Raw genomic sequence first — 18,089 nt, forward strand, 5'->3', positions numbered from 1 at the left:
AAACTGAATAATGAATTTGAATATAGGAGGTAGTGTAAAGCAAGTGACCCAAATATAGGGAATTACTTAAAATTAAGACGGAGTCCTAATATTCCTAATAATACAAATAGTGGAACCTTGTGCAATTTATTTGACTTTTGAGCCAGTTGGTGAAAAAGGTAAATAAGTACACAGGTAAAATCTGCCTAACAATGCCTGGCAATAGACGGTGCTTAATAAATATAAGTTGGCCCTCATCCATCTTTGCGCCCTTTGTAGTAATAAGCATATACATCAGGAGTGCAATATGTATCTATTGCCAGAACAAAGCTCTGTTTTTGTAAGATGTGCCTACCTCTGGTTTATAAAATAAGGACACAATCATCCTGCACTCCTTGCGTTTCACTACATGGGAAGAATCACAGGCAAGGGCTTAACCTGGGACTGTTCCACAAAATGGATGAAGACTTTTACAGAGACAATCAAGAGCATCCACACCATGGAGCTGTATTTAAAAATCCAAATCAAAGCGTGGAGCACATTATCTTTTAAAAATCTTTAAAACACAGTGATCTGACCCAGTTAAGCAAAAGTCTACAAGAGTGCTTTCCAAAGGTCTGCCAGCCTTGAAAAGAAACAACAGAAGATGTATTAAAAAGGCCTGAACTGCACTTAAAAATGGTTAAAATGCAAATTTCGTATTAAATATATTTTACCACAAAAAAGGGCATAAACACAAATAAAATAAAAAATTATGGAGCACATGACTACTTAACTTGCACAAGGGGTGGGATATATAGAGCTAGATTATTGGATAATATTACGAATTAACATGAACCCCCAAATTTTTTGTTGTTGTTTTTGGCGAGGAAGATTTGCCCTGAGCCAATATCCAATGCCAATCCTCCTCTTTTCGCTTGAGGAAGATTAGCCCTGAGCTAACATCTGTGCCAATCTTCCTCTATTTTTTGTATGTGGGATGCCTCCACAGCATGGCTGACAAGGAGAGTAGGTTCACACCTGGGATCTGAACCCACAAACCCGGGCTGCCAAAGCAGAGTATGCAGAACTCCAACCACTCAGTCACGGGGCCAGCCCTCTGAAAGTATCTTTTTAAATCTATCTTGCGCAAGAAAAACTCAATTACTGCCAAGAACCTTCAAGCTGACAAATCTATGACTAAATACAATGTATATATTACCTGTAAACAGTTGGCAAAGTCAAGGAATTATGTTCCTCAACTGAAAAGTGAAACTGATTATCTTTCATCTTAAGATGAAAAGGTTATGCTATCTTTCAGTGAAGAAAATCATTTTAGCAATACTTTCCCACTGTTCTTTATTTATCACATTGATTTAGAATTGAAAGCTGGAGAAAAAATTCTGTAACCTCTATCCCCAATTTACAAGTTGTAGCCAACGTAATGCCCTTAATTCTATTAATATAGTACAGTCAAATGAGCTTCATCTTTCAAACTAAATCATATACTTATTCCAATCAGAGTGACATTGCTCAAAAAGTAACTCTAAGCTTAGTATGGCATAAAAAGTTCGATGATCTGACTCCAGTTATCATTCAGCTTGATCTCACTAATCTCTTACTACTGTTACAGCACTGAGAATACTCTGCTATAATTGTTGAAGGGTCTGGCTCCCATTCGGCCTTCATTCATTCCACAAATATCCAATGAGCATTTATTATATGTAAGACACTGTGCTGGATCCTGGGAATCAACAAGGTAGATATAGTCAAAAATACCTTTAGAATACATTTTCCTTCACTCTTTCTTCTATACTAGGATTTTAAAATATCTGACAAAAACAACATTTTATGATTTCGCCAGAGAACAAAAACTCTACTATTATTTCCAAATTTAGGAGGTTGAACCAACACATAAAAAAGACAATATATCATAACCTCCAAAAGAGAATATTTTAAAGGACTTGGTGCACTTTCAAAATGTATCTTGAATAGGTCCATCTCCTTTTTCTAGTTGAATCATTATTCCTTTTTGCTGTTCTTTCAAATTTAACTCAGAAAAATTCCAAAAACATTTACTTCCTTACAGTCCTACAAATGAAAAAACCCAAAAAACATCATATGCCAAACAAATCCAGTGGGATGGGACCCTGGGTTTTTCTGAGTACCACAGTGAAACGCCACAGAAGTCAGGCCACACTCACTTGGAATAGGTGTCTACAGCCTCATCCTTCTTCACTTCTGTCTCGCTCTCTGTTTTTGTGCCTTTATTTGTCTCATCCAGCCAATCTGAGACATGTTTAAGAGCACATTCAACAGTAGACACCATATTCTGAACGGCTTCAAGTTCCTCCGGAGATGGATAGATTGTTGAGTGCTTCACCATAACATGGCGATCATCATTGGCAAAAGATCTAATAGATCTCTGTCAGAAGGAGAAAGAAAATAATTACTTTAATAAAAGAAATGCTACCTGAAAAGGATGACATACAAATGTATTTACATCATCACAGCATTAATTATCAAACCATTGCGTAATAGTTATAAAGTTGAGACAATAAAAATTGCTCAGGAATAGGAAGTAAAACCCCATTCTACTGAACTCCACTCCAGAAAATTACAGATTATTCATTCATGTTTTGGTAAGGTTCACCCAGGTCACACTCGGTATTACATATATGCTACCTTTTAGCTGAATCGACGTGTTTTGAACACCACTTCAAAAAAGGTCACCCGTATCACCCATCATCTGCAACACACAAATACTTCTAACTTCAAGAGAGTACCTAGAAATGCATGATGGTGACTCATGATACCTAGTCACTCCTTTCCAAACTGCTAGAGACTTTCGCACCTTGAAAAACTGAGATATCATTATACAGTAATAAAATACAAAGTTATGTGAGAACACTATAAACTATGGATCACATTAGAATATTGCTACCATTTGGCATCAAAACTTTGGGGTGAGGCTTTAATTTTTAAAATAGATTAGTAGGAGACATTGCAAATTCCAGAATGGGGAAAATACATACTGCAAAAGAATTAACTTCTCAAACTAATTTACAAATGTATTACATTCTCAATCAAATCCCCTCAGGATAGATTTACTTAATACTCAACAAAAATAATTTTAAAGCTCATTTGGTGAGGGGGGAGCTGGAGGGTGGAGTCAATGAGAATGTCAAGAAATAGTCTACAAAGATGGGTGGGTGGCGCCATTATGCTAAAACAAAATATCAAAAATTTAAAAAGCAATAATTAAAATGACATGCTGGCCCAGAAATCAGTAGAGCAGATTCCAGCCTAGAAATAGAATGAATTTCATGAAAATTTAATACAGGAGATCCTTCACACTCATGAGTCACACATCCAAAAACCTTTGAATATTTCCAAATTTACAAATATCATGAAGACACTTGTACCAGTATACAGCAAAATGAACAAGGATAACTTGGTGAGTTTCCAGAAAGCCAAAAGTATTCCATTTAAAGAGTGACTATAGTGTCTTTACTTACAAGAAATCACGTGCTAGTAGATGGTAAGTACTTTGTTTTAACGTCTTTATCACAAAATAAAATATTCACAATTCTTTCATCAGTCTGTCTCTTTGGCTTTGTTTTTGCTTGAATATCAACGTTTAAAAATCATATTAATTTGAATATTAGTAAATTAATACTACAGTATCACTGTCCCCTATAAAATGAAGCGAGCTATAACTAAAAAGGTAAGCAATCCTTTGAAATTCTCAAATATTATGTAATAAAAGCTTTTACAAAGCTCTCTTTTTTCTAGATCAATCACAAAGCTTTCTTTTTACAAGATAAAAACCATTCTGTCTAGATTTCTTTCTTGTTCACAAAGTCCATGACCAGTTTTCCAACTGGAGTCTTTTGCCACAAAGAAACAAACTTTTTAATCACTTCATGCAATTTACTCATACATCCCAAAGTAAGTATCAAGAAAACAAAGGAGCCATATAATGAATTGAAGATGAGAGGTTGTTCTAGGGATTATAAATTAGTTGCCTTGCTCTTTAGAGAAGAAATTCTACTAATATTTTAGTTCTGGATGGTAGGGAAAAACGTTAAATTGGGATTTTCTTTGTCATTTAGTTTTATGGTGAGTGACTAAGTGTCACGTACTGTATAAAGACATTTCAGTCAACGAGGGACCACATAATGGCGGTCCCGTAAGCCTAGGTGTGTAGTAGGCTATATCATCTAGGTTTGTGTAAATACACTCTTTATTGTTCACACAACAACGACAAAATAGCCTAATGATGCATTTCTCAGAACGTACCCACATTGGTAAGAAACACATGACTGTACTTAGTTAGCTAAATTACTCAATCCTGCACACAGGAAAACTGCATATTGCTACATAACACAAACCTTTGGCATTTCTCTTACAAGTAACACAGACTGCCAACGTTAAATTCAAGAATGTTAAATTCAAGAATCTACTGGATGTTGATAGGACAAGCGTCATGAAACAATGGTGACAGGAAGAATTAAATAAATGGTATTACAAAAAAAGAAACTGAAGAGGTCTCTTATTTACCTAAATAAGCTCCAAATGAATTTTTTTAAGTATATAGTCATGTGCCCCATAACAAAGGACATTTCAGTCAACGACTGGACTGCACACACAACAGTGGTCCTATATGATTAGTACCAGATGGCCTAGGTACGTAGTAGGCCATACCATCTAGGTTTGTTTAAGCACACTCTGTGATGTTTGCACAACGACGAAATAGCCTAATAACACATTTCTCAGAAATTATCCCTGTTAAGTGACATATTACTGTATTAAAAAATTAAATTGGAAGAACCACGCAGAAACAGAAAGTCCTCATTCAAATTTGAGATCCAAGGGAGGGCAAAAGGGGAAGAGGGGCACATGTGTATGGTGACAGATGGCAACTAGACTTTTGGTGTTGAACACAGTACAGTTTACCACAGAAATCGAAATATGATATACACCTAAAATTTTAATGTGACCTCGATCAAAATAAATCAATAAGCAAAGTCAAAAAAAAAATCTGAGATCTAAGGAGCAAGGCAATAGAAGAAATTAGAAAACACCTACCGACCAATTAAACTATATAAAACACAAAATTTCTACACTAGAAAATTTAAGCTAAATTTAAAATGAATAAATAGGAAAGAAATTTTCATAAGCTATGACAAATAATATGTATGAACCATTTCTTTAAGTTGTAAGAATATCAAAACTATAATACATAAATGAGCTGAAGAGGCAAATGATTCATATCAGAGGACACACAAGTTACAGCGTTGTTTTTTACATCTCACCATAAAACTAAATGACAAAGAAAATCCCAAATTAACATTTTTTCCCCACCATCCAGAAATAAAATATCAGTAGAATTTCTTCTCTAAAAAGCAAGTCAACTAAGTTATAATCCCTTGAATGAACTTTTTAAAAATCAAACCACTCTTAAAGAAACACCATCAGACTTGCTAAACAACATATTTCAAACATACTTAAGATTAATATTTTTTTGCTTTTTCTCCCACTTATAACATCTTTTTTAAGCTTTTTCTCACTTACACTTAGAGAAAAAATTCATGCAACATCCTCCAGAACCAACAGGGGAAAAAAAAATTCAGTACATTTTACCAATTAAAAAACTAGGCAACAGAGGTTTTGACCTCATCTAACATTTTAAATTCAATTTAAGTAATAACTTTCTACAAAAAGCAAGGTTTCCTTGATATTCAGTTCAGTGACCCTAATACATTCAACACTTAACCCTATTACTTTAAAAGCATGTGGAAAAAAGTGGCTTTTTGAGTTACTCACACATTTTATAAACTCCTACACCATTCACATCACTAATTAAAAGACTGGTTCAGGATTTTTAATTTCCATAGGAAAAAACTGAACTTCAGGTAGTAGAGAAAAATTACACAATTTCAAGTTCAGGGTCACCTTAGCCATTTGTATCAGTTTGCTAATGCCAGGTTTATTAGAAAATATAATTTATAAGCAATCCCTCCTTTGTATTTAATAATTTATGGCCTGCAGGCTCATGGGGCTCCATCTTGTGGTTTAAAGGACTCGTAATAAATCTGAACTCACTTGCTTTGCTTCAATAGCAGAGCGTCATCTTTACCTGATGCACTACAGCCAAAAATTAACACACTTGTTTTTCACTTGCCCTCATTGTTAACACTTCCAATTTTAAACTACTGGAATCTTTTTAACTAAATTAAGGAAACGTAAATAATAACCTACCATGGTTTTCTATGGTGTTTTAGTTTCTTTTTCCGATCCTTTCCCCTCTTTCTTGTCGTCTTCACTAGACACTGTTTTGTGTAACAGTACCTCCTCATAAGCCTGAGTCCCCCGACAGCTCAGAGTCAATACAGCAAAGATGTATGAAGACTTGTTCTCTGGAATACACCTGCAAGATAAAAAGAAAAACCACTTTTCAAAAATACTTATTTACAATTAGTTTCATATCTGAGTGTGGAGCCCATAAACACGGTATTGAAAGTAACCATCTCTATAAAGGAAAATTACCTCATTTAAAACAAAAAACTAACATAACCTTTGAAGGCCTGGGCCCAAGAGCCCCTGTAATATGGCCAGAAATAACCCTCCTGGTAGCCAACATGTGGCAGCTGACTGACTTGCACTCAGTGAGATAAATACATTAACAGACACAGAGCCAGCAAAGAGTACCACCTGAAAAAGTAATACCAACATTGTGGCAACAATATTGCAATTAACCATGAGATTTTCAATTAGAAATTGGCATTAGTCAGACCTTTTTGAAAAGTAGCACCTGCAAATATAGCACCACCGATTGTAACCATGAGGCTTTTGCATTTGATATTGCCATCAGATAGACAACAGGTTGGCACAATGTTTCTTCTTTAATCATTTTTAGGCCTAAAATTCAGAATGCTTTTTTGGCTCTGTTCCCCTAACTCCCAAGAGACTCTGCTTCCCCCTCAACCTATATGTACTGTTATGCTAGACTCCTGAATATTCATGAGATCCTGACTTCATTACCCATGGATGACTCACCAGAATCCCACTGCATATCTGTTCCACCTTTATGAGATTTTATTTCAGATAGGGTAAAAGCAAACTTTTCTGAGCACTGATATAATTCTTACATATTATAAGCCCAGTTGTTTAAAAAAAAAAAACTAGAGGGGGCCGGCCCCATGGCTGAGTGGTTAAGTTCACGCGCTCTGCTTCGGCAGCCCAGGGTTTCACCAGTTCGAATCCTGGGCACAGACATGGCACCACTCATCAGGCCATTCTGAGGCGGCATCCCACATGCCACAACTAGAAGGACCCATAACTAGAAATACACAACTATGTACTGGGGGGCGTTGGGAGAAAAAGGAAAAATCTTGAAAAAAACAAACAAACTAGAGAGTGCCCATCAAAATAGAACACGTGCTTTAACTATGTGGATCAGGAATAACGTACACATCACAGAGTATATAAACTCACAAAGAAACAGCTTCCTCTTCATCTCAATATCTTTCCTCTAAATAAGGAAATCTCCTTATAAGACTACTGTCTATAACAGTTTCCTAATACTACCAGTTGCTCTCTTAAAATCTTTTTTGACTTTTTGGGACCAGTAAGGTTACAGGTGTGACATTTAACTCGCCCCAATACTGCAAATGAAAACACAGACCCATGACTATAGGCAAATGATACTCAGCTGTGACCTACACACAAAACTATTCATATCCTGTAACCAACTTCCCTGACTCTGGTTTACAAAATCCACCTGAAATAAGCTAGTGAAGCTCGATTTTAAAAAAGATTATGTAACTGAACTAATAAATGGAAATTACTTTGATTATTATACGTCACATCAAGGTAAGGAGGGAACACACATGCTGCAATTCATAGGGTCCTTTTATACAATAAAGTTACGAAACAAACTAAAACATGATCCCATGGTAAGAGACATCTCAAAGATCCTCTTGTCACTAAAATCATACCTCTAGAGTCTTTGGTATGTCCCATTCCCAACCTTACTCCATTCTAGGGGATTGAACCATTTAGTTCTTAGCTGTGAATCCAGCAGCCAAAAAAAGACTGCTATGTGTTCAGCTGACAACTGAAAACAAAGTCAACAAGCTTCTCTGTAAAAAGATAAAGCCAATAAATTAACCATATTAAAAAAGTAGATTGAAAGCAGAAAAGCAGAAAGAATGCTAAGTAAAAGCTGATATAGTGGGGAAATTGTAGATCACCAATATAAAAGGACAGCACTCTTGGGGCGAGCCAGGTGGCATAGTGGTTGAGTTTGCGCACTCTTTCTGGTGGCCCAGGGTTCACAGGTTCGGATCCCACGTGCAGACCTACACACCGCTCATTAAGCCATGCTGTGGCAGTGTCCCACGTACAAAATAGAGGAAGACTGGCACGGATGTTAGCTCAGCAACAATCTTCCTCAAGCAAAAAGAAGATTGGCAACAGATGTTAGCTCAGGGCCAATCTTCCTCACCAAAAAAAAAAAAAAAAAAAAGTACAGCACTCTAGTCATTTGGCATAGAGAGTAACGACCCATACAACAAGAAGTTCTGGGAACTTCAAGGTATTATAGCATAATGCAATAATTCATGATAAAAACAGCATATCTCAGAATCATATTCTGTTGGTGCCATAAAAGGAACTTAGAAATTATCTTGCCCAACTCCATTCACCCTTCAGTTTACAAATGAACTACAACCAAAGACGCTAAGATCACACAACTAATCAGAGACAAAGCATGGTCCATAACCTAAATCACAGCCCAAAGCTTTTTCCCTACTATAGCAATCTGATTGAGAAAAAAAGATAAATTATATTTGGCACACTGTAAGCTGACAGGGAGAAACTGCAACACATTCTTAAAGAGTTTCTTTTTTTAAAAAAATGGTTAACTTAGTGGATAAAATTCGAGCCTTGAAATAAAAAAACTCCACTTTGCCATTTAATAGTTATGTGACCTTAAAAAGCTAGGTGACTAAGAAAAGCACTTAATTTCTTTGGGTCTCTGTTTCCCTTATCTATAAAATGAGAAAATATTCCACTCCTAATTAACATTTAACATTTATAGAACTCATATTCTGTACTAGGTGTTGTTCTAGGCACTTTCCATACATTAATTCATTTAATCCTCAAAACAATCTCACTGTCTCCATTTACCACATAAGGAAACTAGAGCATAAAGAGGTAATATAACCTAATTAAAATCACAAAGCGGAAGTACACAGTAGAGCCAAGATTTAAAAGGCACTTATACTTACGTTAGGGGATAAAGTTTTGCTCTTTCAAAAAATACGTCTAGGGGCCAGCACCGTGACCAAGTGGTTAAGTTCGCGTGCTCCACTTGGGCAGCCCAGGGTTTCACCAGTTCACATCCTGAGCGCAGACATGGCACAGCTCATCAAGCCATGCTGAGGCGGCATCCCACATGCTACAACCAGAAGGACCCACAACTAAAAAAATACACAACTATGTACCGGGGGGCTTTGGGGAGAAAAAAGGAGAAATAAAATCTTTAAAAATTCTACGTGAATCATGAAGGCTGCATAGCACACAGGCTTTGGAGTCAGACAGGCCTAGATTCAAGTACCAGCTCTGCCACTTCACTTCTCTGAGCCAGAGCTTTGTCCCCTGTGCAATGGGGTGAATAGTATCTATTTCCAACTAAATGAGACAGGCTAAAAAAATACCTATAAGTATCTGCCAAACAGTATACACTCAATAAATGGCTTCAGGGGAAAAAAAAATAACCACAAATCTGAAATAAAACATTTTGTTTATACATACGTGTGCATTTCTCTGAAAAACCGAGCTTAGAAAAATACTAACTGTGCTCTACTTATTAAGACTAGTTTTATGCAGCAGAGGGAATGCATATGTACAGGTATGTGTGTACACATGTATCACTTTTTTAATCTACCACTGTTTTTTCAAAATAACAGACAATATTTTTTTTAGAGCAGTTTTAGGTTTACAGAAAAACTGAGCGGAAAGTAGAGAGAAACTCATATGCCCCTTCTCCCTACCACCACACACACAGGTTCCCTTATTATTAACATCTTGCATTAGTGTGGTAGGTTTGTTACAACTGATGAACCAATGTTAATAAAACAGTAACTCAAGCCTACAGTTTACATTAGGATTCATTCTTTGTTTTTTACATGCTATGAGTTTTGGCAAATGCATAATGACATGCATCCACCATTACAGAATCAGACGGAACAGTTTCACTGCCCTAAAAATCCCATACTCCACCTATTTGACCCTTCCTCTTCCAAATGTCATATAGTTGAAATCATACAGTATGTAATCTTTTCAGACTGGCTTTTTTCACTTAGCAATATGCATTTAAGATTCCTCCATCTAGTTTCTTTTTATCACTGAATAATATTCCACTGTCTGGATGTACCACAGTTTGTTTATCCATTCACCTACTGAAGGACACCTTGGTTGCTTCCATGTTTCGGCAATTATAAATAAAGCTGCTATAAAATTTGTGTGCAGGTTTTTGTGTGAACATAAGTTTTCAATCCATCTAACTACCAAGGAGCATGATCATGAGATCATATGATAAGATTATGTTTTGCTTTGTAAGAAACTTCCAGACTGTCTTTTATCTAATGTGGCTGTAACATTTTGCATTCCCACCAGCAACGAACGAGAGTTCCTATTGCTCCATAGCCTCATCAACATTTGTTGTTGTCCAAGTTTTGGACTTCAGCCATTCTAAGAGGTGTGTAGTGGTATCTCACCATCGTTTGAATTTGAAATTCCCTGATGACATATGATGTTGAGCATCTTTTCATATACCTATTTGCCATCTGTACATCTTCACTGGTGACGCATCTATTCAGTTCTTCTACCCATTTTCTAATTGGATTGTCTGTTTTCATGTTGTGTAGTTTTAAGCATTCTTTGCATATTTTGGATCTCAGTCCTTTATCAGATACATGTTTTACAAAGATACTCTCCCCATCTGTGGTTTTTCTTTTCATCCTCTTAACAGTGTCTTCTGTAGAGCATACGTCTTCAATTTTAGTGAATTCCAACTTATCAACTTTTTCTTTCATGGATTGTACTTCTGGTGGTGTTGTATCTCTTTTTTAACTCAACTTTAAAGGTGAAAGGCTTTAAATGTCAGGCTGCCCAGCCTGCAAAGCTAGGTTTTTGTATGTATGAATATTATACCCTTTCCCTAGGAGCAAATCTCAAAACTGAAGAACAATTATCCTATCATATTCAAACTATAAAACTTAGTCAAATATTCAGGAATTTTTCTGAAATACAAATAGGAGAAAATATTAAAAATTAAGGTAAAAAATTATTTAAACATACTTATTTTCTTGAAAAATTCCAAGTAATGTCTTGCAAACAATGTGACATAGAACTCAGGAAATTATTTACCTTCAAAATATTAACTGAATAGAAAAGTTTAAATTTTGTTAATCCTAATATATAAAACCTCTCGAAAAGAAGCTATGTAAAAATAAAATGTCCAGGCTTTACTTCCCCATTATAAAAGAACAATCACATGTCCACTATATTAAAGATGGTTAAGATAAAATTAGAAAAAGACACCTCACTGATATACCAAGAGGATCATTTTAAGATAAATTACGTGAGACTTATAAGTAAATACATACTTACTAATTCATTGCTTATTCTGTATCTGGTACTATGCTCGATAGTATAGGGGATACAAAGAGGAATCAACTCAGAATACACTAAGAGCAAATACACATAAATTCAGTACTCCCCCAAATCCCTTCAAATAAATTAAATTTTCTTTTTACATGACGGCATTAAGTTTGTGTACAAAACTAATATGAAAAGAATACTGAATTCCAGCATTCCTCTGGAAATTTCCTTTTATTTTTTATATAAAAATGGCACATAGGAGAAGGCTAAACTAAAAAACCTATAAACTACATATATCTACTCCAGAACTCCAGCTATTCATCCTACCCAAAAACACCTATAATGATGGAAAAGCTCAATCTCACCATATCATATGAAGGCTTGCAACCCTGGGCTCAGGCCAGAAGGTCTTTTCTCAAAGTTTGAACAAGGGTGGTACAATGGCTGCAATCCTAAACATACTACCTATATGCTTAAAAGTACCAAACTTAACATCCTAATCCAGACCTCTCTTCCAAACTATAGGTTCATATCCAGTTGCCTACTTGGGTATTTAATAAATAACTCAAATTCAACATGTCCAAAACTGAATTCCTGATCTTAATCCCAAAACCTGCTCTACCCAAACCTTCCCTAACTCCAGTGTACAAGCCTGCTAAGTTGAATCAGTATGTTTTCTGAATACTTACAATTAGTGAGCAAAATGGAAAAGATGTTATCAAGCAACTAATCAAAGGAAGTAGTAACAGGAAAACGTATCTCACTGAAATAAATGGACACTAGCCCTTCCCAATCCCTGACAGAACAGTTAGGTGACAGAATTGTATCAGCCAGTTAGATGACTCACTTGGTCAAAGAACCAATAATTCAATGCATCTCTACAAATCTTTATGGAGCACGTACAATAGGCCAGCCACTGTTCTGGGTACTTAGGATACATTAGTGAACAAAAAAGACAAAAATCCCTGCCTTTATGGTTTAAGTCCGGGGGTTGGGGGCACAATCAAAAAAACAGTAAAAGTAAAAATATGTAAATTAAACAATATGTTAAAAGGTGTGAAGTGTTGTAGAAAAGAGAGAAAGCAGGTGACAGCGCAAGTGCACAGTGGTACCATATAGAGGGGGAGTGTAATTTTAAACAGACGGTCAGTCCTCATTGAGAAAGTGACACCTTGAGCAAAGACTTGATAGGGTGAGGGAGTTAGCCATGCAGATATCTATGGAATGAGCATTCCTGGCAGGGTAAGGAAGAGCGTGCCTGGTTAGGTGGAGGACAACAAGGAGGCCAATGGCTGGATGGCAGGAGTAGAGTGAGTAGGAAAAAGAAGGGCAGCAAGGGCTGAGAGTGAGGGTCACATCATATAGGGAAGAGGTTGGAAAACTCTGTTTTTAAAGGACCAGATGATAAATACTTAAGGCTTTTCGAGCTATAAGGTCTCTACTCAATTCTACCTTTGTAGAGCAAAAGTAGCCATAGACAATATGTGAACAAATGGGTGTGGCTGTGTTCCAATAAAACTTTATTTATGGGTACTGAAATTTCAATTTCTTATAATGTTCATGTCACAAAATATCAATTTTTTTAATTTTTGAATCATTTAAAAATGTAAAAAACCATTCTTAGCCCACACATCATACAAAAACAAGTGGTAGGCTAAGTATGGTCCATAGGCTATAGTTTGTCAACTCCTAATATAGGCTGTCCTTCTATTCACTTGAAGGACTGTGGTTTTTACTCTGAGTGAGATTGGGAGTCCTTAGAGGGTTTTGAGCAGAGAAGTGATGATATCTGACTCATATTTTTAAAAGGAAACAATGATTGCTATGTTGAAACAGACAGTAGAAAGGGCAAGGGTAGAAAGGAGACCACTTAGGAAATTGAGTGATCAAATTATGGATATATTCTGAAGGTAAAGATGACAGGATTTCTGAGTAAAATGGATGTGCAGTGTGAGCAAACTGGAGGCATTAGGACTGACTTCAAGGTTTTTGGCAAGAGCAATGGAGTTAGGGAAGGTATGAGTAGAGCAGGTTTTGGGATTAAGATCAGGAATTCAGTTTTGGACATGTTGAATTTGAGTTATTTATTAAATACCCAAGTAGGCAACTGGATATGAACCTATAGTTTGGAAGAGAGGTCTGGATTAGGATGTAAGTTTGGTACTTTTACGCATATAGGTAGTATGTAAAGCCCCAAGATCACCAAGGGAGTAGGTATACCAGTGAATGGGAAAAGCAGAAGGAAAGAAGAGGTACAACTATACTCAGAGATGGAGTGGCCTGAGAGGTAAGAAGAAAACCTAAGAGTGTGCTGTTCTCAAGCCAAGTAAAGAAAACTTATAAATGAGGCAAGCTCTTTGCAGTAAAAACAGAGAATGGAAATCCTGAGTTCTTGCCCTCGTTTTACTAGCTAGGATAATTCAAAGACACTATATTTGGAAGTCTTGTATACTACCGTGTATAGTTTTGCCATGTTTTACCATTTACAGGAATTTATTCTCTCCTATGCTATTCTATCCCTACTTTGGCCCATCTTTAGAGAAAACTGTACCTTGAGAACATCAGACTCCCCCTTCAAAATCTCCAGTGACTAGTCATTACCTAAGCAACTGGCATTCCACTCAGATATTTTGTGTGGCACCAAAGTCTTCATAGGACAACACTAACGTAATTCTTTCACTGTCATTTCTCTCACCACTGTAGTACTAGCCAAAACAGGAATGACTCTTCCCCAGAACACCTTGCAATGTGCTACTGCTAAGCTTTAAGTTAAACCTTGCCCTTACCTGGACTGCAGACTCAACTCCACCATGATTTGTCGTTCTATTTACCAAATGTCCATCTCAAATCTACTCCTCCATGAAGCTTTACCTAATACCTGAGTTTAATATAACTTCTTCCTTCTTTGAGCCATCCAGCACTTTTTCAACTTCCTTTATGACATTTCTACTACTCAGTTTTAGTTATTTTTATAATAAGCTCCTTGATGAAATGACTTACCTTTATCTCTCCACACAGCACCAAGAACAATGCCCTGCACTCAGGAGAGGCTCAATAAAAATCTGAATTCAACCCCAGATTTATCATTCCTTAGAGAATGCCATAACTGCAGAATCCAAGAAGATTCCATCTCTTCCTGTATATTTCCATAGCAGTCATCATCACAGTGACTTACAGGGAATTTCTGACTCTTCCTCCTCCATAAGCACAAATTCCATTATTTATTTCACATCTCGGATTAATCCCCCAAACCCTCTCCCAATCCCTCAGGACTTTATTATGTAGCTCACTGACACACATTCACCTCCACTTCTGGCATAATTTGTAGCAATTTCAATAACCACTTAGATGACTCTTCTAAAATTCTGGACTCTTCATTCACGTATTCCTTTCTTTTTTCCTTAGACACCCACTCCCCACCAGGGCCCATAATCTACTAATCTACCACTTTTCACAGTCCCTCACTCTTCTCACACCCTCACTTCTGTTCTTACCCAACTGAAATTACACAATCTATCATTTATCACTCACTCACACCTGCAGTTCCTTTTGTTATCCTCTCCTGGCAAACCCCCAACCCTGGTTAAATCCAACCCTCTTAGCCACACCACACCAGTAACCCTGGACAGCCGAATGTGGCTGGGAGAGAAAAATCAAACAATTGTGCTAATTGATCTTTTTTCTAAATTGATTATCTAACCTCAAAAAGCCAAACAACCAATAGTTCTCAAACAGCGGTGGTACTGCAACTCTGGGGGATTTGAAAATGTGAGGCAGAGCTTTCTTGTTGTCACAATGACTAGGTGGTTAATCCTATATTTGATACCCTGGAATGCTAAACATCTTTCCATGTCCAAGGAGCTCCACTGAAAAAAAAATAATCATCAATTCATTTTCCCTCTTTCCTAATGATTATTTCACATCTTCTCTTGTCTCTTCAAACATTGATATCTCCTTCTCATAGCCCACTTTCAACTGATCATCCTGCTTTCTATTTCATGCAAAATACCCACCTTGCTGTATCTTTTCCCATATATTCTTTCTTCCTTCCTTCCTGTTATTATGAATGACTTGTCCCTAATTCCTATGTAACAAAAATCTCTCAACTCAAACCCTACTAGATCCCAGCAGCTTCTGCCTACCCGGGGATATCAGTCCAGCAATCACTCCCTCTCCTCTCTCCTGAATAACTTTCCTTGACCTCTTGCCTCCCCACAGCCCAAATCTCTGTCCCTTTTACGGCATAATTCTTTGAGTTTACGCTTTCAGTTTCCATTTCCCCTTCTCCTTTTCTGTCTTAAATTCACACCAATCAGCTTCTCACCCCAGTGCTCCACTGAACCAGCTCTTGTCACGGTCCCCTAAGACTTTCATGGTGGTAAATGCTGTGAACAATTCTCAGTCCTCATCTTAGTCGATCTCTCAGCAAAAGGTGACACAGATGACTGCTCCCTACTTGAAACATTTTACTTTCCTTGTCTTCCATGCAGTCTACCACTCTCTTAGTTCTCCTTCTACTTCATAAATTACTCCGCCATCTCTTTTCTTTCTTATCTCCACAACTTCTAAATGCTGGAGTGCCTCAGGACTCAGCCCTCACACAATCTCTTCACTATCTTACACACACTCCCTTGGCAATCTCATCTAGGCTTGAGGTTTTAAACACGGTCTATACAGAGGACTCCCAAATTTATATCTCCCTGAGTTCCAGACTCACGTTCCAATACGTAATCAACATATCCACTTGGATGTCTAATAAACATCTTAAATTTAATGTGTCCCAAACCAACTCTTGACCTGCCCCCGCCCCCCAAAAAAACAAAAACTTTCCTCCTCCCAACTTTCCCTCTCTCAAGAAAAAGTAACTACTCCATTCCTCCAATAGTGCATGCCAGAAACTTGGGAAGCATCCTTGACACCTCTTTTCCTCTCCCACCCCACATCTAATCCATCGCCAAATTCTTCACCTTTACCCTGTTTTCTTGCTTCCTCACCTAGAGTTTATTCTCAGCAATAGCATCGAGAGTTCCCTTTAATATTTAAATTAGGTCATGTCATTCCTCTGCTCAAAACTTTCCAGTGGCTTCCAGTCTCTGAGTAAACACCTTATAATGGGCTATAAATCCCTAATAATCTGATTCCCATTAACTTCTTGGCCTTATCCTCTATTGCTCCCCTTCTCATTCACTATGTTTCATCCACACTAATATCCTTGCTATTTCTCAAACAATTCACACATTCCCCCCATTCAGAGCCTTTATACTTGCTAGTTTACCCCAGATATCTACATAACTCTTCTTACTTCAGGTGTCCGCTCAAATGTCACCTAACATAAGCCTATCCCTCATCACCCAATGTAGAACAGAAACCCCTCCTCCAGCACACCTCTGACCCTTTTCTATTTTTCTCTATAGGATTTACACTATTGGCATATGACATCTTTACTTTGCTTATTCTTTGTATACCTAGAACAATGCCTGGCACAAAGTAGAAACTCAAGTGAATTTCTCAAAGTATTTTCTTATTCAGCATAACATTCAATGCTCACGACAGCCCTGAAAAGTAGAGAAAAACAGAATAAATGGTATAAATTTCTTTTATAATCTTTGAAAATACGAAATCACATATACAAAGATGTTAAATGATTTGCCTATGATCACACACTGGTCGAGCCATCCCTAGAACTGGGGCTGGGTCTCTAGCATCTTTCCCAATTTACGCCACTGTCTCCACGAGCAAATCAAAGAGTAGGTGTCTACTTAATTTTGCACAGCAATCTTTAAAAGTTCCACTTGAGATCTAGTCCTTTAAATCAAGATCAAACATGAAGTAGCACCTGAACTGTACATGCCTCAGTAGCTATTTATTTTCTTCTCACTAAAAGGCTGTGATAGAGGTCATCAGACTATTTTTAGAATTTACAGATCTTCTGACAATTGTCATCAAAACGAAAAAGAGTACTGAATGTGCCAAGGAACAGTTAAGAATTCAAAGTATTCTCTGTCCTCCTGTGCCCAATGCAGCACACTTAACACTGAAACGTAAACCAGCACCTTGGTAAACAAGCTTCAAATAGTGTCCTTGGTTTTCAAAAGACTTTTATTGTCATTCTACAGAACAGAGCATGGCAAAGAAAACATATCTGGAAATAGAATGGACACAATTATTTCTCTTAATTAGCTAGGTTTGCAAAACGACCTCAGAACCTACAATCTAGTTATAAACAGGCAGTATTGTTAAAAATCACCAATTCTAAAACAAATAGAAGTCATTTTATTTTCACCTTGGCAAAATAAATAATAGGTTTTCAACTACAAAAAAAATTGCATAAATTCACCAAGCAGTGCATCAGTACAGAAAATTATTCATCTACAACAGGGCTGAAAAATAAGAAATATATTAGATCCTTCAGTAATATAACAATTTAATTTCCAAACCCTTGCCAACACTCATTCTCC

The 18,089-nt window shown here is 36.9% G+C and overlaps 1 protein-coding gene across 15 annotated transcripts in view; it reads right to left on the bottom strand.

Moving 5' to 3' along the window:
* Positions 1-18,089, bottom strand: part of STRBP (spermatid perinuclear RNA binding protein) — a 124,321-nt gene that overhangs the window by 52,479 nt on the left and 53,753 nt on the right. For all 15 annotated transcript variants that reach the window (XR_002803882.2, XR_002803880.2, XM_023628834.2 and 12 more), the window contains 2 exons: positions 6,223-6,391; positions 2,163-2,383 (listed from right to left, as the gene is read on the bottom strand). Coding sequence is in view for 13 of the 15 variants with exons in the window: in XM_023628834.2 (XP_023484602.1) it covers positions 2,163-2,383; positions 6,223-6,225 (224 nt within the window). In the remaining 2 variants the exon portion in view is untranslated. The remainder of the gene's footprint in view (positions 1-2,162; positions 2,384-6,222; positions 6,392-18,089) is intronic.

The sequence above is a fragment of the Equus caballus genome, chromosome 25 (genome assembly GCF_041296265.1).
Source record: "Equus caballus isolate H_3958 breed thoroughbred chromosome 25, TB-T2T, whole genome shotgun sequence".
Lineage (NCBI taxonomy): Eukaryota > Metazoa > Chordata > Mammalia > Perissodactyla > Equidae > Equus > Equus caballus.